This window comes from Pempheris klunzingeri, chromosome 19, assembly GCF_042242105.1.
Source record: "Pempheris klunzingeri isolate RE-2024b chromosome 19, fPemKlu1.hap1, whole genome shotgun sequence".
NCBI classification, from domain to species: domain Eukaryota; kingdom Metazoa; phylum Chordata; class Actinopteri; order Acropomatiformes; family Pempheridae; genus Pempheris; species Pempheris klunzingeri.
In genome coordinates, this window is record NC_092030.1 from 2,176,367 (window position 1) to 2,202,287 (window position 25,921).

Here is a 25,921-nt window from a genome sequence, read left to right on the forward strand (position 1 = left end):
AACAATGACAGTGTTAATTGTTACATTTATTTTTGAATTGAGCCGACAATTTAACATGGTTTGGAAGTAAGATTTAAACAAATCTGTGAACTGAACCAAAGCAGAAGTGTCGTGCGCAGAGGTATAATTCAGTTGTGTTGTGGACGGGTCAAACATTTCACTTGGCTAACATAATTCAACTGCAGCAAAAAGAAAAAAAGAAAGTCTGACTAGTCTCGGTTTGCAAAGCTCATGACCTCCAGCCAGCCTGTGAAACACTGATGCATGTTCTCACTCAGTGTGAACATTTATTGTCATCTGAACTGGCATGTGTCTACGAGGCACGTGAATTAAGATATCTAAGAAGGTTCAGGTAAACCTCAACTGAAGCCTTCCCGAAAAGGTTTAGAGTGAGTTTCCTCCTGCTTCTTCCCCTTTGAGCTTAGATTTTTTACAGTTTATTTAGGAGTTCTATTCTCCTGTGTGAGCCTGTGTAAAGTGCTTTGACTGTTGAAAGCACTGTTCAATTACAGCTGAATAGTCGGAAGCTGCTTTTGAAGCGTTCTTCAAACGTGGTAAAATGCACCTCATGAGGTTAGGTTTTTTTCCCCCTCATGTGGCACGGGCCTCACCACCACTCTTTCCTTTCATTCCATCAGCGGTTTATATTTGGGATAGTGGCTGAGAGCACCTGCTCCACAGGTGTTACTACGGGGGATTTCTGGTCACACTGGGCTGTGAACACAAGCCACCTATAAGGGCTTTGTGACGGCGGCATGCTTTGTTGATGTAAGGAGTGATAGATCATACAGCGGGATATCAGAGAGCCAATTAAAGAAGTTTAAAGTTATTTAAGAAACTGATTATACAGCCAGATAAGTGAGTGGCAGAGGCAAGACAGGAGAGTAAGAAGTAAAGCAAATAAGAACTGATCCTGGACATGATGACATGGCTTGCCATCTTTCTAATCCATGGCACAGTTTGCTGCTGCATAACGAAGGCTCTTTGAGTCAGGCTTTTAAGAAGAAAAGAAATGCTATGACAGTATAAAAAAAGATGTTACATGTTGTAATGAGTACAAAGTAGTTTACTTTAAAGAAATTAATATGTTGACGGTCCTTGTACAGTTCATTGTAAATTTCTTTTCATCATTTTTTAAACAGAAATCATGATCTGTGTTCATGGCCAAGTTCTTGCTTAAATGTTGTTTGTTAGAATTTTTTTTTTCCCTCAAGTTGGATTCGAACACCAATGACTCTCTAGTGAGTGCTTTTTCAGTCAGGTGTAAGAGGAGTTCATGTTGACGTCTGAGTGAAGGACAAACCCGTCAGTTACGTGTTGGCTGTGCACAATCTGAATTGCAAATGAAGAAGCAAAAATGTGAGCTTTCCATGACTGACTGCTGTGTACGTGTTAATCTTTCCTATCGTCTGTTATTATTCTTACTTTCCTTGACTGTGCAGCGACAGTAGTTGAGTGTAAGTTCAGATTTTTCATCTTCCCAGATCGGTTCAGCTCTAAAGAGTCTTCTGCTTGTATTAAAGGTCTGCTGACCTTTTGTATTCTGCTCACTGGCCCCACATGCTTCCACTGTAGAAATGTAGAAGTATTGAGGTGTGTCCATTAGGCCATGGCCAGAAGTTTCTATGCTTCACAGTTACTGTTAGTTCCTCTACTGCAGCATTTACTTTAGTGTATAGAGATTAAATGCATCAGTTACAGTTTCATTAGAAACTAATGCAGAGTGTTTTTTATCTTCTGGTTTTTTATTTCTCGACAAACTAAATGGCAGGCGGATTGACAACCAGCTCTTTTCTAAACTTTCCCACCACCAACTTTTTGCACACAGTACCGCTCTTCTTCCAACTCATTATGAAATACATGATGTAAAAATGAAGCTGAGTCGGTTTTCTCGGAACCTCATTTTCAACACCATCTGTCTCTTGTCAAAGTCCTACAATGTGGAAACACTGTAGAAAAATGTAGTCAAGTTTCGATGGCGTGGCCTCTGCAAAATGTCAGTTTACGTTTTAGCAGCTCACACTGGAACAAGGAAACTGATTCAGATGAGTTTACAGTGTGTATTTCTCTCTCTCTCTCTCTCTCTTACTCTTCATCCAGACTGCGGCAGCAGATGATGATGATGATGATGATGATGATGAGAAGCTTCAATCAGACGTCAAGGAGTCCAAGCTGACTAAAGGTCGAACACTAACACAAGAAAATATGCACAAATACACAGAACGTATTCTTACTTTCACCTCCTCTTCTTTAGTTCATTTGTTCAGTAAATGAGAAACAAAGCCTCTGGGTAAATATCTGTATGTGAACATATGTGCACACATTTACTCCAGTGTGAATGTGTCTTTGCGTCATAAACTGGTGCTTATGCACGGCTGCCTGTGGGTCCAGTAGTATTTATTCTCGCAGGTTCATTTGGTGATATCAGCCTGGAAATGTCTGTGTGGAGATGAAAGAGTGCGCTTACCACAATGCTGACGGGGCCCATTAACATGCACACATATGCAAATGAAGGCATGTATTCACATAGACTATTTGGAGGCGACAGGTCAGTGATCAGGAAAGGGAAAACTAATAACTAATCTGAGTAGTGCACAAGTAAACTATCCTGTTTTCCACAATGAGGATCAAGGTCCTATATTGAGGTTATTTCTCTGGGGAATACGGCACACTGCTGTATATAAGAGCAGACACAGTTTATTTGCAAAATAGAAGTCAGTGTGACACTAATACTGCTTAATATGTTATCAGTTGCTTTGTGGCCAGTTCTCTATTTCTCTGTTTCTGTCTGTCTGCCTGCCTGTCTGTCTGCCTGCCTGTCTCTCTTCCTACATTGTCCTGTTTGTTTGCCTTTCTGTCTGTCAGTTTCTTCTTCTGTAAACTCTCTCGCATTCTTTCATTTTCTTGGCTCCTCTTTTCTACTTATTTGCCTTCCTATTTCTCCCTCTCTCTATTAATGCCTCGCTTTGTCCTTTCTCCAACCTATCCTTTCCTCCATGTCCCTTTTCCGCCAGTCTAATTGCTTTAGTCAGTGCATTTCTTTATTTTACTGTCTACCAGAACATATACTCGTCTAAATCACATTTCTCTTCCTGTCTCTCTCTGCCTTTACAGCGTCTTTTGCTCCCATCTGTTTTGCCATCAAGGCAAAGGAAAATGACATGTTGCCGCTGGAGAAGAACAGAGTCCGATTGGATGATGACTCAGACGAGGACAAGGTATCACTGCGTGTAGATTTAGGCCTGAGAAGCTGCACTTTTAGTCCCTTGCCACCAAGAATTAATGGTCATACATGTATGTTTAAAGTTGCTAGAGGAGCAGAGCCTGGAAGCTGTGATGGGCGGAGCCGAGACGGTTGACAAGGAGCCTCCTCCAGTCAGTGCACCAGAGGAAAAGAGACCCTCCCTCAGTTTGGAGGAGTTGGAGGCAAAACAAGGTGACATGAAAAAAGATTGTCTAGATATTGTGGGAAATATTTCTGTAAAAAACATGCTGCTTAATGCAGAGTACCTCTGTGTCATCAAGTTATAAATTCAAGTTGCTACCCTCAAGTGGAAAACATTAAGTTTCAAATTTATTCTGGCTCCTATTTTTCTGTTTCTGTCTTGAGTTTTTGCATTCAGACAATCGACGGCCTCATTTATCCCGTGCGATTGATGAGGTTATCAATAAAGCACCTGATGATGGTTATGATGGAGCTCCCTTTCTTTACTTCAGCTCCACGGCTCTTTTAAAGTGGGTGTTTTTAGCGGTTGAGTGTCAGCACATATTTACAGGTGCTTACAAGACATCTGTCACACCCACTGGCACGCTGTTACTTTCTGGGAAGGTTGGGATAAGGAGGATAAAACAAGAAAGAGGAGATGATTAAATCCATGGAGTCTCAATTATAAATTCTGTCAACAGGGTGTACCTTGTAGCAAGAGACGAGAAGTGTTGTACAGTACAGCAAACACCAGCCATATATCTCCCCACAGGCCTAACAGAGATGAATTCTCTCTAGTTTTACTGCTCGCCTTTGTTCAGTCATGGCTGTAGAATATTACACACTACATCTTCCCAGTCTATCCTAAGCTAAAGTAATGCATCACTGAAGAAAAGCACATCTACAGTTATACAGCCAGATCCCTCTAAGTCAGATGCATGCACTCACTGTCCATCAATGGGTTTACACTCTGTTTTCTCTAATCAGGATTTCTAGGACAGACTAACTAGGCTGATCTAATAAGATGATGATTTGCCTGGTGGCTTTTTATAGAAAACTCGTAGCGTAAAGGACTGAAAAAAATGCTCCTTTAGCCTCGTGCATGTTACCAAATTTATTTTCAAGGTTGGAGTCACTTCTCTAAAATATTCATATATTCTGAGGTATCACTGGCCATTAATTTCAAAAGTAATAGCCTTTTTTTTTTTTTTTTTGCTGTAAGCTGTTGTACTTGAACTTGATTCATTGCATCTTGTTATAATCTGCAATTGCACCCTCTTTAGTTTAAAAAACAGCCTCCCTGGCAAGCGTCTTTGCAAGCAGCTGGAATATAAAATGCTACTCAAAAAAAGACATGTTCACATTTCTGTCAATCAGAGACTGACAGCCAGAGATGCCGTTGTAATTGTGAATTTCAGTAACCCATCTGACATGACTTCTTACCCACATGCACAAGCCCTGGTCTTGTGGCGGCCCCCGGCCCTGCATGTGTAGATGTTTTCCTGCTCTAACACACCTGATTTGAAATGAATGAGTTGCATCAGGCTTCTGCAGACATGGGTGATCAGCTGATCATTTGAATGATGGTGTGTTAGAGCTGGGAAACATCTAAAACATAGAAAGCAGTGGGCCCCTAAGATCAGCACTGGTGAGCACTGTTCTATGTCCAAGATGTGAAAAGCAAAATTTGTATTGTCATCTGAAAAATAACCGTCATGCTAATAACCAAATGGTCACTTGAGCACGTGCTGAGACGTCTGCCTCTCAAACCCTCCTTCATGTCCTTCTCTGTGCCTGTGCTGGAGGAAATGATATTCCCTTCATGCCCTCCGTACCCACAGCATGGTGGGTATGGAGGAAATATCATTTCTGAAATAGGCTGCTTCACAGAGACACATGATCGAGGTTCCCGTCGGTTCAGGTCCTTTTAAAGAAGCTGATTTCAGCATTTCATGAGATCCCAAAGGACAAAGGAACAAAACTGGAGTAATCTCTGAAAGACCAGTGAGACGGCTGCAAAATAGAGGCAGGAAAGATGGACAGACGGACAGTTAAGATAATTGTGCTACTTTTCAGCATCAAGGGGGCTGACAGGTCTAGTTTAGGTGCAGTGGAATAGCCCCAGAGTCTAATGTTCTCTCTCTGAGCTGACAGAGGGCCAGAGAAAGAGGATGGAAAAGTCTAATAAATAGCTGACTGAATTGGCTTTGCTGTGGGGCAAAGTGGCTGTCAGTCAGAAGGCGTAACTTGATCAGATAGCAGGAGAATCAGTGACCGACAGCAGAGCGCTAATCTGTATTGATGGGCTCGGAGACAGCCACACGCACTAAATACGGTTTCCACTGATGAGTATATGAATAGTTAAAGTCACTGCAAACATTTCCCAGTGGATGTGCATCTTTAATAGTGGTGGTAGAAGAACTTGAAATACCATTATATTTGAAATCAATGTGGAGTTTTTATTCAGATGTCAGATATTCTGTGAATACGGATGTACTTTGAATGATAATGTTGCTCCGTATCTGAATGTGTAAGTAAGTAACTGTTTGCTATCAGTTCGCCATATCAACTTTATAAGGTGATGCCCTGAGGTGTCAAAAAAAAAACGTACAGCAGGTTTAACTATTGAGCAAATTCTTACACAAGCTGGAACTGGAGAATTTTGCGCTTTGCTTCATAATGATAAATCAGAAATTAACAATCAAAATTATATTGAATTCCATTTTCGGTCGATTGACTCTATATTGAATTGCTTACCATAAAGACATACTGGACAAAAAAAGTAAAACAAGATTGTCCGTCATGATAAGTTGCAACAGATGAGTGTATTAATACAATAGTTGGCGTCAGCCTGGCCAGGATTAAGCATTGTGTTACTGTCTGGGGTACAGATGGATTCTGCTCTACTTGGCTATTGTTCACACTATACTCAAATATGATTTGCCTTGGCAGCCAGCCTATTTTTAATCTTCAAGAGATAACAGTAGCCTCGGCGGTTGCATAACTTAAAATTGTTCTCCACAAGCATTTGCTTTATACTTCACTGTCTTGTTTTCTCCGTCTCACTCATCCTTTTGCTCTCTGTGCTCTCTATATCATTCTTACCTAGCTGGCCCCTACTCGTCTCTGCCACTTCATCTCCTATCCTCATCTCTCAAAATCTTGTACATTTTCCACCCCCAACTTCAATCAGATGCCTGTGTCTCCTATTCTCCACCCACATGTTCCCTCCCACTTAGCCTTTTCTATAGAAATCTTGAATTGGATGATTTTACCTACCATCAGATTTAGTCAGGCCTCATCATTTAGAGCAGGAACTCTGTCAATCCACAGCAGTTTAGTAAAAAGAAAAATGTTAAGTATGATGAGTATGAGCTGCTATTAAAAGTCCTTCTTTTACGTCTATCTTTCATTCTTCCTCTTGTGTGTCACTGATATATATATATATTTTTAATCTCCCTCATTTCACTCTTTATATCTTCATCTGTGTCTTTCCTCCCTCTCTTTCCTCTCTTTTAATTCTAAGACCATTTACTTATGGTCAGGAAAAAGCTGGCTGAATGAAAAGCAGAGCATACCCACTCTTTTCCTCCTTTTCTCCATCTTTTCAGTCATTTTTTCCTCCCTTGCAGCAGTTTAGCTGCAAAGAAGGAAAAAACAAAGGACAAGGAGTACAGTTGTTTTCATCCCACCACCTCTCTCCTGTTTTTACCCATTCTTCTCTCTGCCTTTAGCCAAGCAGAAACTTGAAGACCGTCTTGCAGCTGCAGCCAGGGAGAAGCTGGCCCAGGCATCTAAGGAGTCAAAGGAGAAACAGTTGCAGGCGGAGAGGAAGAGGAAGGCGGCGCTCTTCCTACAGACCCTCCGCAGCCCCCTCGCTGGAGAGTCTGATGCCAAGAGAGCTGAGCTAGACTCATCTGCACAGCTTGAGGTATGTGAAGGGGCGATAAAAGTGGCAGAGAGTATTTGTCATGTGTTTATGTATCTACATGTGGTTAGCTAATCAGATCACCCTTTCTCAAATCAAACCCCCAATTGTTGATCCTGAATCACAAGCAGGTTTAGTTCTAGTCACATGTTGGAACAGACAATGTGTTATATTGCATATAATTCAAGAGCTAAAACGGTGTGAATGAAGTAGTGATAATAACATTCCCATTACTGTACCTTGTAATTAACCTCCACGACCAAACGTCTGCATTCATTTAAAACACAGACATCTCTTAGGCATTAAAACCATGGACGCCCCAAATTGCATCGATGAATCACAACTTATGGAGGGATAGACTAAACGCTGTAGGTGTACATAGCACTGTTAAAGAATAGTGCAGTAATGTATGTATTCATTACAGTCCTATTGTTTTACTTAGCTCTTGATTGCTGCAGGAAGGATACTGTGTCTGCAAGAGCTGCATTTTCAAGTTGTTCGACAAGGTGAAAACCTCACGACAGTGTCTAAGTGACAGGACAGAGAAGATGGTTGTGTGTTATTCCAGACAAATTAAACATATGTAGACATGTCTTCCTTTCAGGTATATAGTCTTAGAATTTTAATTCACATTATATCAGTCTAAAGAAATATTTTGAACTGATGCAAACAGCCTGTGGGCAACTTTTCAACCCTCCCACCACCTCCACAACTGTCACCACTGCTCATTTTAGAAAGACCACCACAAGAAAGCGTGTTCCTTGTTTAGACTATCAAAGATGGGATGAAATATCTGGTTCTGTTAACGAGGAGATCAGGTTACTGCTCGAGTAGATAGAAGCTGTGATGTATGGTGGTTCGGTTGGCACTTCCTTTGTGCTGGATATTGAGTCTTCATGGTGAAAGCGAGGCGTGTAGGGAGCCAATGTAAACATGACTGGTGTCATTATTGTAAAGCCATTACACTGTGCTTCATTACTTCATGATGACGACACAAAGAGGTCGGCTGCTTCTACATCAATTTTCACGTAATGTTTGAGATGCATTCACCACATGCTCTTTAAAACTTCTGAATGTAAACGATATAACTGATTGTGGGGACGAATAAGCACACATTCTGTCAGCTCAGTGAAACATTGATCTGGACACATCAAAAAGTAAAAGTCCAAACATCCTGGCGGCACCCGTCCAACCTGAGGTCACATTTCTTTACTCGCTTTGCTTTTTCTTTTCAGCCTCTTTATTATTATTCTTTTTTTACAAGTGGAACTGTGTTCACATCTTTGATCATAGTAGAGGTTCAGCAAATGGAAAGTCCCATTTACTACAGCTGGCACAGTAAACCCACACTGAAACAGACGCCATCTTTTTCTGAGTAGGATTAGAACCGTCCTGACTCCAGGTGGTGTAATGGGAAGGTCATTCATTGAATCATCTTGTTTGCACAGCAGATATCGCACATAACTGCTGCTGTTGAGCTGAATCTTTGCTTAATTCAGCTCAGCTTAGACCGAACTCGACGTGTAAGCAGCCTTGGACCTGAGTTGTGACAGAAATTCCAATCAATTATTTCTAAAAGAGGAGCAGGGATTTGTATGCAAAATAAGTTCATCACTGCGCAGCTGCTGCCACTGATAATGAAGTGCAGTATATTAGACTAACCCAGAAGAAGAAGCTTGAATCTTTACATGATTTCATCCCCTAGAAATCAGTATGTTCATGTGCCTTCAGGTTGTATGGTACTGACTAATGTATGTATATGTAATTACTGTTTATTGTCTATTTGTGTATCATGTACCTGGTTTATATAGCTTTTGATTTTGTATGGCTGCTACCTCGGCCAGGTCTCCCTTGTAAAAGAGATTTCTAATCTCAATGGGACTTCCTGATTAAATAAAGGTAAATAAAAAGGTAGAAAATCAACCAACGTGGCCCCAAAGAAAGAAAGCTAGAAATTGCATCATAGAAAACTCCCTTTACGCTTGCACCAACTTCCCTGGTCTCTGTTTGGCTCCCGCTGAGATAGCTCACGGTATCTCTGTTTTAAAATTCTACTTATGTGTCATAAGAGCGCTGCAGCGATGAAAAATTTAAAAGCCTTTTTTCTGTTATATTAAACATGGGCACAAAAGGCAGGAATACTTTATAGTGTAAATAAGAGTCTGCGGTGGTCATTTGATGTGTAGATTGCCTGTCCATTTGATGGATGTAGCATGTCAGCTCCTCATGTGATGCGTGGTGAACGGGCCTACTGCCTGTCGGACCAGGTGGCAGCGGGCGGACTCCTGTCACTGCTGCACCAGCTCTGTCACTCTTCTCCAGATGTTCTGTGACTTCTGCCGTGGCCATCAGAGCGTAGGCATCCCGAAGGAAACTACCAACGATCAAGTCATTGGCCTACGACTGAATAAACGGGTGTTGTAGTTGAATGTGGGCAGTTGGAGGCTTGGAACTGTTGGTGCTCAATCTACAAAGCACTGCATGTCTGAAAGGACTTAAGTGGCATTTTCAACACTGGTAATTGGTAAACACTGGCCGTCTGTGTTGAGAAGAGACTTTCTAACAGGACAGCTGGGAGTGCAGTATGTGCTGGGGTGCCACAGGAACATGGTCAGCGACATTAAAGGATCGAAGCAATTATGTTAAGTATATTTTTGTGACCCGCATTTGAAAGTTTCAAGAGAAATATTGCCCCTTAATTCCAAGACTGCATCAGGTGAAGATTCTAAGCTTGGAAAGCTAATGAGCATTCTGCTATCATGAGGGGGTTCAAAATCAATGCTGGAGTCGGATAAATAGGACAGTGCAAGTCTGTGTAATGATTTGTTCATTAGAAGAAGCACTTTGAAGAACAAACTTTACTTGAGTTCGAGCTTTTGAGGGAAGATTAGAATGGCTTTAATGTGATTAAAACATCTAGTTATAGCTGATATTCTGGCAGCAGCCCTTTGTACGTTGATGCTGTATCTTGGAAGTCTAGAAAACAGAATGGTGCTGTAGCACAAGATGTTTTGGGCTTTGAATTTAGTTTGGGGACGTATGTGAATGCTGATGCAATGTTTTTATGGAGTTGGCTGGCTTGGATCTGTTGATGTAAGCCCTCCATGTTTCCCATAGTACTCATCATGTTGTTTATGCGACGGCGCTGTAGTAACAAGAGTAAGCTGTCACGAGTAAACGGAACCTGCTGAATAAGCTTTACAGGCCCAGACCTGTTTGCTTGTGTAGGACTCGTTCTAGCTGTGGTTCTGTAAATGATTCTTGGTCAGTGTTTCCCACAGGTTGAGAACTATGAAGGTGGTATAAACACTGTTTACCCCTCGCAGGGATTCATCCAGTAGATGAATAGGGTGTCAATATGACAAAGTCTTAAAGGGCAAATTTACATATTAAAAACACATTGTAAACATTATGGCCTGTTTACAGGTCTACTGCATGTGTGTCTAAACTTGTGTTAATTATTTTGTGGCTTCACAAGGAGCTGAATGAATTGTGATGTGATGCAAATGCGTGATGATGATGGTCCACCACATGTGATGCACGTGTACGTCACAGCGAAGGACTTCGTTAAACAGCCCATGTAGCTGTTATTGTGTGTCTTATTTTGAAAAAGCAAAATGAGGACAGAGAGAGAGAGAGAGAGGGTGAGGCAGGTGGGGAGGGAGAGACAATCAAAGGGTCCGACTCTGAACAATGATCGATTTTGATCTTTCTTTTACATTGTCCATCGTGAATCTGAAACCGTTCTAGGAGTAATACTAAATTGGTGGAGTACTCTTTCAAACCTTTCTCAGTTATGGTCACTGCTGGCTTCATCCAGCCAATGCTCCTTCATCTTATTACTCTCTATACCGTTGCTGTTCTTTGCAGTGCCGCTGCCCCCCTCGAGCACTGGGGCTCCTTCTGTTGCCATCAGTGATGGTGATGGTGATGGTGGTCAGTGATATTTTGCAGTTGAAGCCTTAATGTGTGACTTCTGTAAGGATGAGGGAGGCTCACCTGCTCCTCACAGCAAACCTCCTAATGCATTTCCTCATCAATGTCCCTGTTAATTAGAGAGATTTCTGCTGCCCAGCCTAATTTATAATGGCCAACAGTGCACAAGCACAGTATGACAAGAAGTGGAGTTAGAACTCTTCTTTGTGCCTATTTGATCACATGTTGTAAACTGAAAATAAGCAGAGGGGCTGCTGGTCTGTCATTACTGTGACCGTGTGAGCAGTTTGTGTTTGTTTGCTAAACTAATCCGACATGAAGAATCTCATTAACAATGTAAAATTGTCTCCTTCACAGTGATTCATAGCTAATTAAACTGATTTGATCTTGAGCATAGGAGATTATAATTAAGTGATAAATGTATTACCGTGATTTTAATCAGGCCAAAATATGTGTTTAATCTCTCTCTGCTTAATTTACTTTGTGCTGCTATAGTTTTTAATGTTAATCTGACGGCGTTCATCTGACTCTCGCTGTGTTGCAAGTAACACAGGAAAGTCCAACTTTTTCCGTAAAAATGTGTTGGTACGTCAGCGCTCCTTTTTGGAAACTAGATAGTTTAGTTTCCACAACCTTGTTTGAATATGAGGTTGTTTTGGTTTAACAAAAGCCACCAAGACACAACTGAGGCTTCTCGCTAATCAGTACAGAGAGAGTCACTCCGGTGTGTTCCTCCTCTCTTCTTCTGTCCTCAGTATTCCATCTTCTTTTCTCCTTCCCCCTCCTCTTTTTCTCGTTACTCCTCTTCCTGTCTGAACTCCCGTATCTTGCCAGAGCAGGTGTGAGAGGGCAGACATTTTCTCGGCCTGTTGTTTGGATAAGCTTCCCATGTGTCAGGCCTCATTTTGAACCAAACTTTGCTTCCTATCATTTCATTATCTGCCTTATCCCAGACACCAGATAGCGTGCAGACAGATAGGTGTAATAAATATTCTTCCTCTCTCTATTTCCCTGCTTGTTTTAGATACTTATTGATTGTCTTCTGTCATGAGGACTTTCTCTTCTTTCTTTCCTGCATGCACGTCTTTGCCTCACTTGCCTCCTGCTTTCATCATCATCCTCTCCCTCCCTCTCCTTCTCCTTATGCTCCACCCATTTCATACCAATTTTAACAGATGGGTAAGAGGTGGAATGATTGAATTGGAGAGACAGAAGGGAAAAGCTTCAGTCTCCCATGTTCATTACTTATCACTCGGGTAGTCATATAATTTCTTTTAATGCCAGCACATAAAGTATTCCATCTGATGTCTTTCTTTATCCAAATGCCTTTATAGTGTCATGGATGCATACATATGTAACATGGGCGGTCCCAGGAGCAATCTAAGACCTAACCGTGGTAGTTAAAATCTGACCTCGAAGATTTAGTGTCAAGTTTAATCCACTGATGGACTGAAGCCCTCTTTTCAACGTGAATCCAGCAGCTCCAGGCCAATCTAATATAAGGAGACAGACCCACATTGAAGTAATTAGAGGAACTATGCAGCTAACAGTTGTAACTGAGTGTGTAGCCAGAGGCCTGCACTATGTTGTGTAACCCACACCATTTAATCAGCGGAGTGAGGATTTAGGTAGCTGGTTATGATCCCATGCCCCTTTTTAGTGCATATATGATTTATTTATTTATAGTACTTGAACAAAAATCCTCTGATGTACATTATTTTCCACCACTCTTCCATTTCCCTCCATTTCTCCACATCTGAATTGTATTACTCTTTAACATTGACAAGGAAGGACGGACAGGGCAGTATTGCATAAATAAATCCCTCATCTGTATACACAGCCAACCTTGTGCATCATCTGCATCTCTGGACCCACATATTGATTGTCCACAGATGTACAGAGGTATCAAGCATTTACGAATTCATTCAGTGTCCCTAAAGAGGGAGGCTGACTGTTTAGTATGATCAATACATTGTTTGTTTTCTTTTTATCTTGAAACCAATTAAAAAGAGCATCCAAATGTGTTTGTGAAAACGGTGCCCTCACTGAAAACAGGGCCATCTGTCCCATTCTGTCTACCTGTGTCTCTAGATGCAAGAAGCCCTCTCTGCTCTGTGTGACCCCGCACCTCCTCAGGTGTCCTCAGCGCTACCTGCATATCCTCAGGATCAAAGACCCACCGTGGAAAACCAAGGAGCTCATCGAATCAGGGAGGCCCCGTCCTGCTCGTCGTCCTCGTCCTCCTACACTACCTCCAGAGGAGCAGCCAGAGACCGAGACCGAGACAGAGACCGAGACCGAGACAGAGAGAGAGAGAGAGACCGAGAGAGAGAGAGAGACAGAGACAGGAACATAGCCAGAGATAGAGATAGAGAAAGAGACAGGAATAAAGGGAGGGACAAAGACAAAAAGAAGAAAAAACACAAGAGGAGGTCAAGATCGAGATCAAGGTCCAAGAACAGACACTCCCTTCCAAGTGCCTACAGGAGAGCCCGTCGGTCCCGGTAAGTCAGCCCGGACACGGCGCTGTACTCATTCAAAGCTGTCAGCGGTAGGGCCCGGATGTACATATTTTTTCTTACTGACTCTTTTCCAATTCAGCAAGAGAAAATGAGCCTTTTGTCCTGCTCAGTGCAGCTGTCCAGCTCAGATGTTTAGTGGCCTCGGCTGCCTGTCCCTTTAGAAACGGCACCTCGGAAGGAGCACTTTTAATGTCTTCTATTGTTCGATTGTGTTTTTCTTCTTTCTTTGCTGGCTTGTTGCAGGAAGAGTTTCTTTTTGTGAACCATTAAAGGTCTGATCTGAATTGTGTTGTCTTTGAACTTCTTTGAATCGGCAAAGCAACACATTTCACAGTCCGTCGGTCTGGCTTTAATATCTCCACAAAGAATAAAAACAGTGCTACTTATCTACAGTAGTGGGAGAAGCAGGTGTGTGATTGGTACAGCTGCTGTTGAAGGTATGAGACATGTTATATGGCAGGCTGAGAGCGTAACGATTAATCACCCTCTGTTTTATATTCCCCTTCAGCTGAACCTTTAGTGCATAGCGCACAGCACCAACGCCAAAACCAACAAACACATTAATAGAAACGCATCCTTCTACCTCTTTATTTCCTGTTGTTATCATTTTGTTTTGCCCCACGTCTCTTGATAGAAAAGGGTGAAAGTGAAATGAATTAATGAAACAAATGCAGGAGTAAAAGGGGGATGATAAAAGAATGTATGAGAAAGAAGATTTGAAGAAAGAAACCACACAAAGCGGAAGCGTGACGACGAAGAGCTTGGGCTGCTTTTGAGCATCTGTTGAGCCGAAGTGAACAATATTGACCGGACACCCATTACATTCATTCAGCTGGCCTGTCCTTTCAGGCTTTGTTTTTAGAAAAGGGCTATAATTTCCATGTCCAACTCTGGCTATTTCATGTGGTTGTAAATGACATGCATGCTCTGCATATTAGCCAGTGGGAGAAAATGAATTTAGCCCTGGCTTTTGTGGAAAGAAATCTGAGAAGTGAATTAATCTCTTAAATTATCTATGAATATTTAATACTGTTTTCTTTTCAGGCTAGATGAGAAAAACAGTATTTACATATTGGGAGTCCATGTGATATAATATTTATTAAAATAATTCATATGTGTTTTTGTCCTGTGGCTGTGTTGCACAGTACTTAGATCTTTAACTGCCTTAGTGTTAATTGTGCCACATTCAGGTCCAGTAGTTTAATGTACTCACGGCGCACCTTGCTCACACTCTTAATGGCACGTTGCTTCTATCGGTGTCTCATCGCTCTCGTTTCACCCTCTTCTGGGCTCGTTATTTAATTCAGATTCGTCAGCTAATCTACCATCCTCCGTCTTCTGTTAGTTTAAGGCTTTTTCCCCTTTCACTTTCTTTCTTTCCATGCCAGATCCCGCTCACACTCCCCGGGGAGACGAGACCGGAGGGGCCCCTCATCAGAGAGGAGACGTGACGAGAGAGAGCGGGAGCGTTATCATCCCAGCAGCAGCTCCGGCCTCCTCAGGGGGCATTCGAGATCCAGGTAGACCTAACAGCAGGTGTCATGTGTCATGTTTCTTCTTTAATACAGTGTGTGTGTGTGTATTATACATTGACGAATGTTTGACAGCATGTCCTTAAGGATGGCTTTAGCCAATATATCTACAAGAAAGACACTTGCAAATGGCCAATGATGAAACATGCAACGCACAGCTTGTACTTGTGTGAATTTAAAGTAGGGCTTTGCTGAACAAATAAGTGCATCCTTTAGAGAGCATTCCACACCCTTGATATATTGTGTATTCTGTGGCGTTGCTGCCTGAATCTGAAATGTTTCAGTTCCTCCAGTTCCCTTCTCGCTTTTTTTCTCCCAGGTCTCCCCCTGAAAAAAGGAAGAGCTCCTTGTCATCCTCAGGACTGATGCAAACTGCGGCTTCCTCTCTCTCTCCATATTCGTCACCCAGCAGACTTTTGTCCCCATCCGCTAGTCCCGCCTCCAGTCTGGCCCACTCCAGGTAACCTAGAAGACTGTCTGTCGACCAACTCAGCATTTAGATTGCTTTCCTTTGTGAAACTGAAAGTTTCCTCACTAAACATACAGAAGGTTGTTCTGTTCTACTACTTTTTGTGAAGTGATGCCGATAATTAACCGTTTTACCGAATTAATTCTATAACTTAAATAGTTAAAAACATTGTGCTTGTACAAAGTATCGTTCACAAACAATGAAAAGCGACAAAAGTACAGTGTTACTGTATTAACACGAGTTAAATTAACACGAGAAGAGTCGGAAGAGTCGGCACCCTTACCTCGCCGGCTTTACCGTCGGTGATTGAGGCTGCGTGGTATTTCAGTATGGGACTGGTGACAGGCCACTGTGGCGAGTGCCCTCGGTGGCTGCAGCCAGCAGGGATGCACAGTGGGACTGACACATGTAGAGGAGAGCGGTCAGACACTCGTCCATTCTAAATAATACATTTCAGTATAATCAGCTAATTAATTATTGGTTAACAAGGGTCAGAAAAAACAATCTGAATTAGTCAATCACTTATTCAGACCGATTGATCGTCTCCTCCAGGCATGTTAAGTTTCTGTCTCTTATCAAAGAAACATAATGACTCACACTCAGACACATCTAATGAGTCAGTACTTGGCTATTATAGCAGCCGGGCAGAACTGGGCTGATACACCCTGTCAAAAGCTAAACTGCAGATGATATCCCGTTAATTCCCTCTGTTTGAAGGAACCCTAACTGTGCTTTAGACACTACTATAATTTTATTATTTTTCTCAGTGAGTCAAAAGTATTGATTGTTCCCAAACAGCTCCTAAACAACAGCTCCTGTCACAGTTTAGCAGCTAGCTGCAGCGGACCTGTCAGGCGTCGGCTTTCTCCACATACTGAAGAGGTGTGCATGGGAGTGAGAGCCATTCTCAGAGTTTAAAGAGTTCGGAGAATGGCGTCTTTTTGTTTAGCCTTTCCAAAACAAGGGGGAAAGGGAAATGAATGGATTAAACATGACTGTTTATCTACTCTGTTGCAGGATATTAAGTATATGGCCATCATATGTAAGTCTTGTTTAATGGAGTTATGTCCTCCAGAGAGGCACCGGCAGTATTTTCAACCCAGCTTTTTTAGCTAGGTAGATACAACTAGCTGATTCAACTGGGTGGATAAACCTAAAACTCCACCAGTGATGAACTAAAGTCCATAACTGAGAAATGAGAAGCCTGGATCTCTTAATGCACCGCTTTCCTATCCAGAGTTCAGGAAGCTGCGTCAGAATGGACATTAATTTTTGTCGTCTTGTAACTTTCATCCGTATTTAATGTGCCATCATCACAAACAGAATCAGAATACAACTGTAATGTTTGCTTTGTGAATATGAAACTTCAGGGAGTAAAACAAAGCCCTGGCCTTGTCCGTGGTGTCCAAGGAATTATAAATCCAGTGTGGACGGCAGAGACTTGAAGCGTTAAATCTAAAGCGCCATTGATATGATGGCTTGGAGCCAACATCTTTCAGCTTCAAGGCCTCACGGCACAAAGACAGTCAGTGCAGCAGACTCGGTCTCTTCTGATGTCTTGGGGTTGTTGTTGCTGCTTTTTTTTCTCAAACAAAGAAACATTAAAGCCGCATACATTAACTTTTGAATGCTAGAGGACAAAATGTCGGGTAATATGGACTGCACAACAAACTCACAGCCAAATCGCTCCCCACCTTCCCCTCGCCGTCTGTTCCCAAACAAAATGTACACCCACTGTAGTACAGCAGCTAAAGTAGGCCAAGCCATTTGCAGCACCCGACGACTGTGGATAAAAGTGAAACATTCCTTTTGTGTGCACCAACAGCGAAATCCCTGTCATGTGTTCAGCCACGACAAGTGAAACAGCACCTAGTTTACTGGAGGAGATTAGGGTTAGTTCATCTTTGAGTCAAACTGACATTTCTTTTTTTAGAGACTAATCCAGTAGCATACTTTCAGGAAAGGGGCTGTGTGCAAAAAGTTTTTGTCAAGTGTGGGATGGTCAGTGAGCAGAGGAGGCAATGAGTTGAAACAGAGCTCCTCATTAGTGCACTAAAGAACATACTTTAAGAAGGCACGGATGTGACGGTGAGCCAGCTGCCTTGCAGATGAGTGACTGACAGAGACGCAGACATGCTGCCCTTTTAGATTGCATTGGGTCACATCATTTTGAGCAAATCTTAATTGATCCGGCTCTCAAATACTGAAACGATCCTCTGCAGAGCAGTGGTGTCAAACGTTAGATTGGAAATGCAAACCAAGCTATTTCATGAAGCACAATTTCATGTTTTTTTAAGCATCGTTTTTGTACATAACCATCCAATCTCACCCGTACATCAACCAGGTGGTGCCACTTGTTAAGGTTCCTTTTATTCCTTTGCTTTTCGTGGGCCGTATGTAGTAATTGGCCTGTCGTTTCACAGAGCACAATTATTAGAGCAACCACAGGAGCAGAACTGTTAAGGAGGAGATTGGCTTGTATTTGAAGTTTTTTTTTTTTTTGTTACCAAAAGTTCTGCATAGCCTGCGTAGGCGGCTCGCCAGTGAACTGTGCGTGTGGATAGAACTGGTTTCTGTCTGTTTGAATTTTGTGGTTTACTTTCTACAAGCGATGGAATTGGAGCAGCACGCGGCACGTAATAACCCCAGGTTATGTGTGTGGAGGGGTGTAATAGCCACAGATTGACTGACACAGACAGATGCACAAGTTCTAAATGTTCCCACTTTTTCGGGGGATTGAAGCCTGAAAACTTCATCATCATCATCAGCAGCAGCAGCAGCAGTCTGTTGTACCGTTTGTCTCCTGCATGACTTTAAAAACCTCTTGATAAAATGTTTGACTGTAGAGAGATTAAAAGCTTTGGACGGAGCCGTGAAGTTGAATTTGCTCTTTTGGCACGTTTGCTGTTTGTTATATGCCTGGCCGTGTTTGACATTGTTGGTGTGGTGGTTAGTTTTTACAGGGCACACGCCAAACGTCTCTTACTGCTCTGTCTTTTCTGTCTCCTCTCCTCTCCTCTCCTCTCCTCTCCCTTCTATGGCTCTCAATGCCTCTCCAACTTTCAACATTTCAGAAGACATCATGAATATTGTATAACCTCTCCTGTTAACATGATTGGTTTTTTCTTTGTCTCTCTCCATCTCGTCTCTCTACAGGGGTGGTTCTCAGGAGAAAGACAAGGCAGTGTCCTCATCTATAGTATCCTCTGTTCAGTCCAAAATAACTCAGGTATTGTTCTTTGCTTTTATCCCAAATATGTCCTCTACTGAACGTTACAGCCTGCTGAATATAAGCACTGAGTGTTCTGCACGTCCATCATGGAGAGAGGGAGAGAGTGCTCTTCATTTTCACCAACAAAAGTACAGCCTTGTTTTTCACTTGTCTTGGGAGATGTTATTTTAATGTATTTTTTATTCTGTCTACATATTCTGCTTTATTAACTGTGTGCTTTTACAGTTTTGAGTTTTGTCAAAAGTTTCTGTCAAACCAGCGTTCAGTCAGCTGGAGGCTGAGTTTGAACTGAGTTTCTGCTGCGCATGACATCAATGAAAGGTGTTCCTGGTATTTTGTCCACCACTGCAGAGTAACGTGATGTCAGTGCCGTCATTAGGCAACACTAGCTGAAGTAATTCAACTCTAGCAACTCATCCTGACTGAATGTGTTTTCATCCCCTGCACTCTTCCTGGGAGCACTGCCAAGAATTTAGGAAGATAGAGGCTAAACATGGCTGTTGATTGATGTCAGTTGTGCAGCAGGAAAACTTGGAGGCCTTGGCAAACTTGCCGTTGACTACAAAATCTCTTTTGGATGTGGGATTTCACCTCTTCGCTGAGGAAGGAGCCAGAGCTAACTTGCTGTCAGGACGTTGCTTGTCTTCTTGCACAGCATCAATTCAGACAAAAAGCAGAGTTACAGTTTTACTGCAGTTTAAGTCCAGTAAGTTGTTGAAATTAAAATGTATTCATTAGTCAAACTCTCCTCTTCACAGAGGCCAAATTCCCCCCTGAGACATTGGGTTATCAGATGTTTTCTCATTCACCAGGTGGCCAGAATTACACTCTTAATTTAACGATAGTGTTGCCACATAACTGCATGATTGAATAAGGAACTTAAAACACCATGATATGTCAGTGCTGTGTTCACGACATCCGCCCGCTGCCCCTGTGTTGATGTGTGTTTGACTGGATGGCTGCCACTGTCATCACAGAAGCCACAGTGTCCCGTTGAGTGTTAAAGACAGCGTAGACACTGGCATCCATAAAATTACTGTAATCACCCACTAAGCTCTGCATGCAGCCACTCTCTCACAATGACGATGCTTTCTGCTTTGTACCTGACACACAGGCGCCCTGCAGGAGTTATGTCACAATTGTACTTGTATTCAAGTCATTCAGTGTAACACTTGCATGAAATTATTCCTGACAGTCAAACTTTTGTTGAGGTAACACAGACTCTGAACATGACAGTCATCCTGCAGCAGCTAGAATCTCTCCACCTGGAAACACTTCCCCACGCTGTTACTAAAAAGTTAGCAGCAAACTGTTGTCTAATATCTAACCAGACCGAAGACAAAAGTAGACAGTGGTGTCATATGCTTGTTTACTCAGTATGTTTCATTTAAAATTACATTTAGCAAAGTGACGGGCTGTGTCTGTGGAACAGTGTGTTCCTCATTTGGGAGCTCACGCTTAAAGAAATACTGCATCTGTATAAGTGGCACACATCACACATGCACATTACTCGCACTATAACCTCACACACACCTCGCCAATAACTTCTGACCCTGGTGCACATTCTATCTGCTCCATCCTGTTTAAAATGATTGTGGCTGCTATCGGGCCGCTCGTAGAAATGCACCTTAATCAAATGCATGCACACGCACCAGTTCTGGAAAAAGAAAATATGTTGTATCATTGGCAAAAAGCTATAAGCTTGATGGAGGACTAGACTGAAAGAACAGCGCACGCATCACTAGATTTTTTTTTTTTTTTTAAAGATCAAAAAGGCTGTGATCATTACTAATATCAGCTGCAAGCTAGTTATCACTTCAATCAGTTAGTTACTGCTCTCATCAATTTAATTTCTTTTTTTTTTTAAGCTTGCTTCCCTCCTCCAGCACTTAAGTGTAATATTATGACATACCGTTCATTTACTTAATTCTGACTGCCGTGGAAACATCATGGAGAAACATTCCTTCAACATCAATCACCTCGATGTGTCAAAAGTCCTAAATGTATTCCAAGATGAAAGACATTTCCAGAACTCTCTCATGACTTAGATTATGCGCTTTTTCGTATTTTCAGCCTAGTTCACATCTTTGCTTAATAATCCTGAAATGTCACTAATATCATTTAGACTTTACGCTGTTTGGTAAAGTGATGCAATGCTCACGCAACTAATGTGCAAGTAAATGTGTTAAACGTAGAGAGTAGGGCCCAGTGTGTGTGTGTGTGTGTGTGTACTGACAGCAAACGTGGACCGTCGCCTCAGTCGTATCTTGAAGGGAAATGATTTAGCACTGAGAGTATAAAGCGTGTGGTGTTGGAACAGTTACACCTACAAGAAAACCAGTGTTGCTCTGAGTGTAGAGAAGCTGCAGTGTAAGCCAGAATGCAAGAAGCACTGGGACTCTGCTAATGGAGGTCAATAAAGTGTGAATGGAGAGGCGACACTAGCTGTTCTGTGAACACTGGTACAACGGAGTTTGGAAAGTTCTCTCTCTTCTGGCCATTGGCCTGCGTGTGTGTGTGTGTGTGGGAGAAAGTGACAAAGTGTGTGTCAGAACGAGTGTCCGCCTGGTGTTTACTCACCAGATGCACTGCAGATACCAAACCACACATTTCACATCTCTAGATGCTTCTCTCTCAGTCCCATGAACAAAACCATCTTATTTCTCTCTCATTGTGTCACATAAACAAACACTTTCTCCAACCTTCATCTCGACATACTAACATGAGCACCAGAGCATGCTGTTTGCTGCTGTGGCAGCATGCACAGATTCACAACCACTAACTACTTATACCCCATCTGTGATGTTGTACAAACACATCTTGAATAATTCAGCACATCCTTATCTGCCTAATGGTCTCTTCTTCCCTGAGGGTGCCTGGTTGCTATTCGCCTTGTCCCTTCTCTCAATTTTCCTTCTGTTTGCCGTTCCCCCGTCTTCTGTCCCTTCTTCGCCTCTGCCGTACATTTGTTGTGGTTTATCCTGTTTGATAGATGCTCTCTGCAATTTGAGAGTAGCTTTTAGACTTGCATTGAGTCTTTTGTAAAATATTTTGGATCTGCAGCAGTGTAAAAATAACGGAAAGGCTAGGGCCAATTTAACTTGTCTTCAAGACGTGACAATAGATAAAGGTAAACGTTGAGGAGGATTTATCAGTCTGGTGTTTGAATGTGTGTGAGATGGAGGGGAAGCTCAAGGTGTTGCATCGCTCCCTAAAGATATTTCAGTAAATCATAGTGATATTGTGTAACCTTGCAGTGTGGACATGTTTGCATCGCACTGGAGAGAGAGATCTTCTCTATCACTGACACACTTAACATAAGCAAGCAGTGCTTCCAAAATACTGTCTGAGGTAAGAGGAACACCTGATAACTGACCTTAAGTGTATTTACGCTCACTGGAGTTTAATGCTGGATTACATGCCACCCAATCCCTCATGGAGGAAGGCAGCTTGTATCCCAGGCAGGAATGAAAACTACTATATTGAGGTAATTACAGAATGTAACACCAACCATAAGTGGTGCTGTTGTCACGCCACTATTAACATGTCATGATATCTGTGAAAACAAAGAAAAGACTCTGACTTAAAAATACAAATGCTGCAAAAGACTAAAAGCTGCAGAGAGGAGTCGGGTGAACTGCCTGGTGCCCGTTATCACAGGCCTTTTCCATCCAGCTGTGGCTCAGTAGCAGAGCGGGTCATCCACTAACTGGGTTCGATTCCCGGCTCCTCTGGTTCCACGTCGAAGAATCTTTGGGCAAGATACTGAACCCAAACTGCTCCAGTTTGTAAAAGTGAGCGAACAGACTGATAAGAGCCATCAGTGTTTGAATGGGTGGATGTAGTGTTGAGCGCTTTGAGCGGATGGAAAGGCGACACAGGCACTAAACAGCTACAGCTACAGTCCATTTAGCACTCCAAGCTATGTGTGTGTGTCCCCTTAAATTAGTGACACAAGAAAACTTTGCTGTTACAGAACCTTCATGGGTAAAATGTTCCTGCTCATCACGTTTAACTGTGCCACTGCTTGACTGACTGTGATAACACATCTGTGTTAGTATGTCGTCCCCGTCAGGCTGAGCAGGCAGCAGTGGGTTTGCTTTATTTATCTTCTGTTTTCATGTGTAATCTTGTGTTTCTGTTTCTGATAAAATGTCAGATTTATGAAGGAATATTTAGGTCCCATGTGTTGTTCACTGGTGTTCTCTAAGTGGCCTCCTCCTTCTCCAGTGTTGTATAACCGTACTTGTCCCATGTGTGACAGCTGTAATGTGACCTGTGGTGATTTATTTATTAATGTAATACCATTTCCGTTGTTCGCTCATTTGCCAGCTGACCAGAATGCATCTGTAATCCGGGGAGCGTTCCACTCGGCTCATAATAATGTGGAGCTTTGTCTGTTCGTCGCATTCCTTCTTTGTGTGTGTGTGTGTGTGTGTGTGTGTTTGGATCCACCAGGGTTTGGAGAGAGAAAAGGCCTTTTGAGTGATTTGATGTGACAGCTCCTTCCCTCTGTGATTACAGCTGTTAATTTGTCTCATCTGTCAGGGGAGCTCAAGGGTGGATATTTGTCCATGCGTGTATGAATCACTCTTGGGGTGCAAATTAACACTTCCCTTTCAGCACTACAAGCATTTGCCCCCTGGTCAGCAACATTTCTGTTTCTACCTGGAGAAGAAATGAACAGAATTTTGCATTTTGGCAGCTCTCTGCTTGTTACAGTCTACTTTCTGTTTCTCTGTTTAGCCCTGCGCTCTCTACAAATTAGATATATATTTTATTATATTAGATGTATATTTTTTTACATTTTCTGTTGGCCACTGAGCAGGTCAGCTGCTGAAATTGATGAGTATGTCCCTGCAGAGGGTTTTAGTGATGCATCATATTCTCACTGCTTACAGGGTATTCTTACCTAAAATATGTCATGTGGTTAAAGATCCACGCTCCTTAATAAGCTAAGAATGATTTAATACAACAGTATATGGAACTGAAACACGACGAGGTGTTGATGAGAAACATGTCTGGGTCTCTTCTTTCTGCCGTACTAAGCAGAGGGACACAATCACACAGGGGCCGGCAAACTAAACGATGAGCCAGAAGCATCTGAAGGCTGCAGACTGGGGAGTTGTTTCCCAGTGGAAATAGCAGCTCTTTCTCACTACAGGGTGCAAGTTTAATTATTAATAATTAGAGGAAGGTTTCCTAATTGAGGATCTGTGATTCACTGGGAATAGCCCAGTGGATTTCCAGTTAATCCTATTTGTCAGTTACTTCAAAATAAGATTACTTGCTCAGGGCTTTATGGCGCCGTGTTCACCGTCAGAAGAGAGTACGGTGTAGAGGGAGAGCACACATCCCCGGGGGCTCCGGTGCTAATTGAGCCGGCTCAGCTGGTCCCCGGCTCAGTTGTTGGTTCGAGATCAGTTGGATTTTTTTCATCGCAGTTCTTTATTAGAGCTGGAGCGGGATCAATAGATGGGTGTAAGGCGAACCAAAACGGAGGCATTTATTGGCAATAACTCGATCGTGGGTTCGCTCAGGGTTTCCAGTCATTGCTGGCTTCAGCAACAGACGACGTGATGTAAATGTCCCTCATGAAACTCATTGCTCTCTTTCTCTTCTTGTCTTCTTGTCTCAGGATCTGATGGCCAAAGTGCGAGCCATGCTTGCCACCTCCAAGACCTTCCAGCCCCCCAATTCCTAAAGAGGGCACTGCTTTCCAACCAGCCACGACCACTTCGGCCAGTCAGTCAGCAGCATTCTCTGATTTATTTGGCCTGGATCTGCTTCATCTCCCTCTGTTTGTCCTCAGTGTATTATTTCTTCTCGGTTTGAGCATCAACAGATTCACTTTGGTACATTATGTCTGTGTGAGAGTGACACGAAGGCACTTATTGAGCTGAAATATCTGGTTTCACACCTGACCTGAGAAGATCATGTCAGCAGCCGGCACGTTTTGGTGCAGAGAGAATCAAATGTGGCAGCGATCCATGTGGCGTTTTACATCCTGCTTCAAAACACTTCTCCCACATGGTGACGGTCATTGTTTGCAGCATTACCTAAAGCTGCAGGAGGTCTGTATTCTCTCCTTCTATGAAGGGATGTGTTATTTTGATCATTACAGCCCTCCCCTCCCTCGTCTTCTATTCTCTGCCGCCTGCCTCTCGTTCCCTCCACCCGCTGTCTTACCTGTCCGACACCTCACCCTGCTCACCTCCGGCCTACGTCTACTTGAGAAGCCGTTTTAATTTTCTCCTCTGTCCTTAAGCTCTAGTGCGTGGCCTTGTATTTCTGTTCCTTGTTTGTACTGTAATGAATTTAAAGCAGAACAACTTTGTAATCCAAACTGTCAATAAAGTTTCAATTATGATGTAGTCCTTTCTCCGTTTTTATTTTTCTGTGCAAAAACACAACTTGTTAAACAGATGAATCTGTTTAGGGAGAGAATAACTGAAAATGTAATATTACAGGTGGTTTCTCCAAATTCCACTTTTCCACTCTCAAATCTCTTCAACCGCTTCTTGATGAGCATCTTTAGTACTTGGAGCATCGTTATCAGACACCAGGTTCTGACAGCGTTCCTGAGGAATCTGAGTCCATTCCTCGTGGGCAACAGCCTCCAGCTCCCTAATATTCTTGGGTTGGATGCTACAACCGCCGCCTTCAAATCCCACCAGAGATTTTCAGGGATTCAAGTCAGGTGACTGTGAACGCTGCAGGTTTTCAGTGCCAGAAGGAGCAAAGCAGCTCCAGAGCATCACAGTTCTCTTGACTTGCCCATATTTCTAACTTGCAGCCAAGCGTCACTGAACAAACCCAGAGCCAGTCCAGGTATGTGATGTGTTCTGTCTTCAGCACACCTGATGCCACTAATGAGGCCCTTGATTAGCTGCATCAGGTGTGCCTGAGACAACACCTGACTGCTAATGAGTGCTCTTTTTAAGGATCGTGTTCAGGGGGTTGAATCATTTTGAGACTGCACAAGTCATTAAAGGTGACATTTTGTGTTGAATTGAGAGAAAAAACAAAAAGCACCTGTAATGTTAGTTGTCTGAACATGTGACCAACATCAGGTGAACTTTTCGTTGTCGAATCAG

At 42.6% G+C, this 25,921-nt stretch overlaps 1 protein-coding gene across 2 annotated transcripts in view; it reads left to right on the forward strand.

Annotated features, from left to right (window-relative positions):
• sfswap (splicing factor SWAP) overlaps window positions 1–25,196 on the forward strand; it is a 41,711-nt gene extending 16,515 nt beyond the window's left edge. For both annotated transcript variants that reach the window (XM_070850329.1, XM_070850330.1), the window contains exons 11-19: window positions 2,101–2,182; window positions 3,115–3,218; window positions 3,307–3,436; window positions 6,940–7,136; window positions 13,161–13,573; window positions 14,980–15,111; window positions 15,443–15,583; window positions 18,749–18,821; window positions 24,463–25,196. In XM_070850329.1, coding sequence (XP_070706430.1) covers window positions 2,101–2,182; window positions 3,115–3,218; window positions 3,307–3,436; window positions 6,940–7,136; window positions 13,161–13,573; window positions 14,980–15,111; window positions 15,443–15,583; window positions 18,749–18,821; window positions 24,463–24,528 — 1,338 coding nt within the window. In that variant the 3' untranslated portion in view covers window positions 24,529–25,196. The remainder of the gene's footprint in view (window positions 1–2,100; window positions 2,183–3,114; window positions 3,219–3,306; window positions 3,437–6,939; window positions 7,137–13,160; window positions 13,574–14,979; window positions 15,112–15,442; window positions 15,584–18,748; window positions 18,822–24,462) is intronic.
• Window positions 25,197–25,921: the final 725 nt, after the last annotated feature.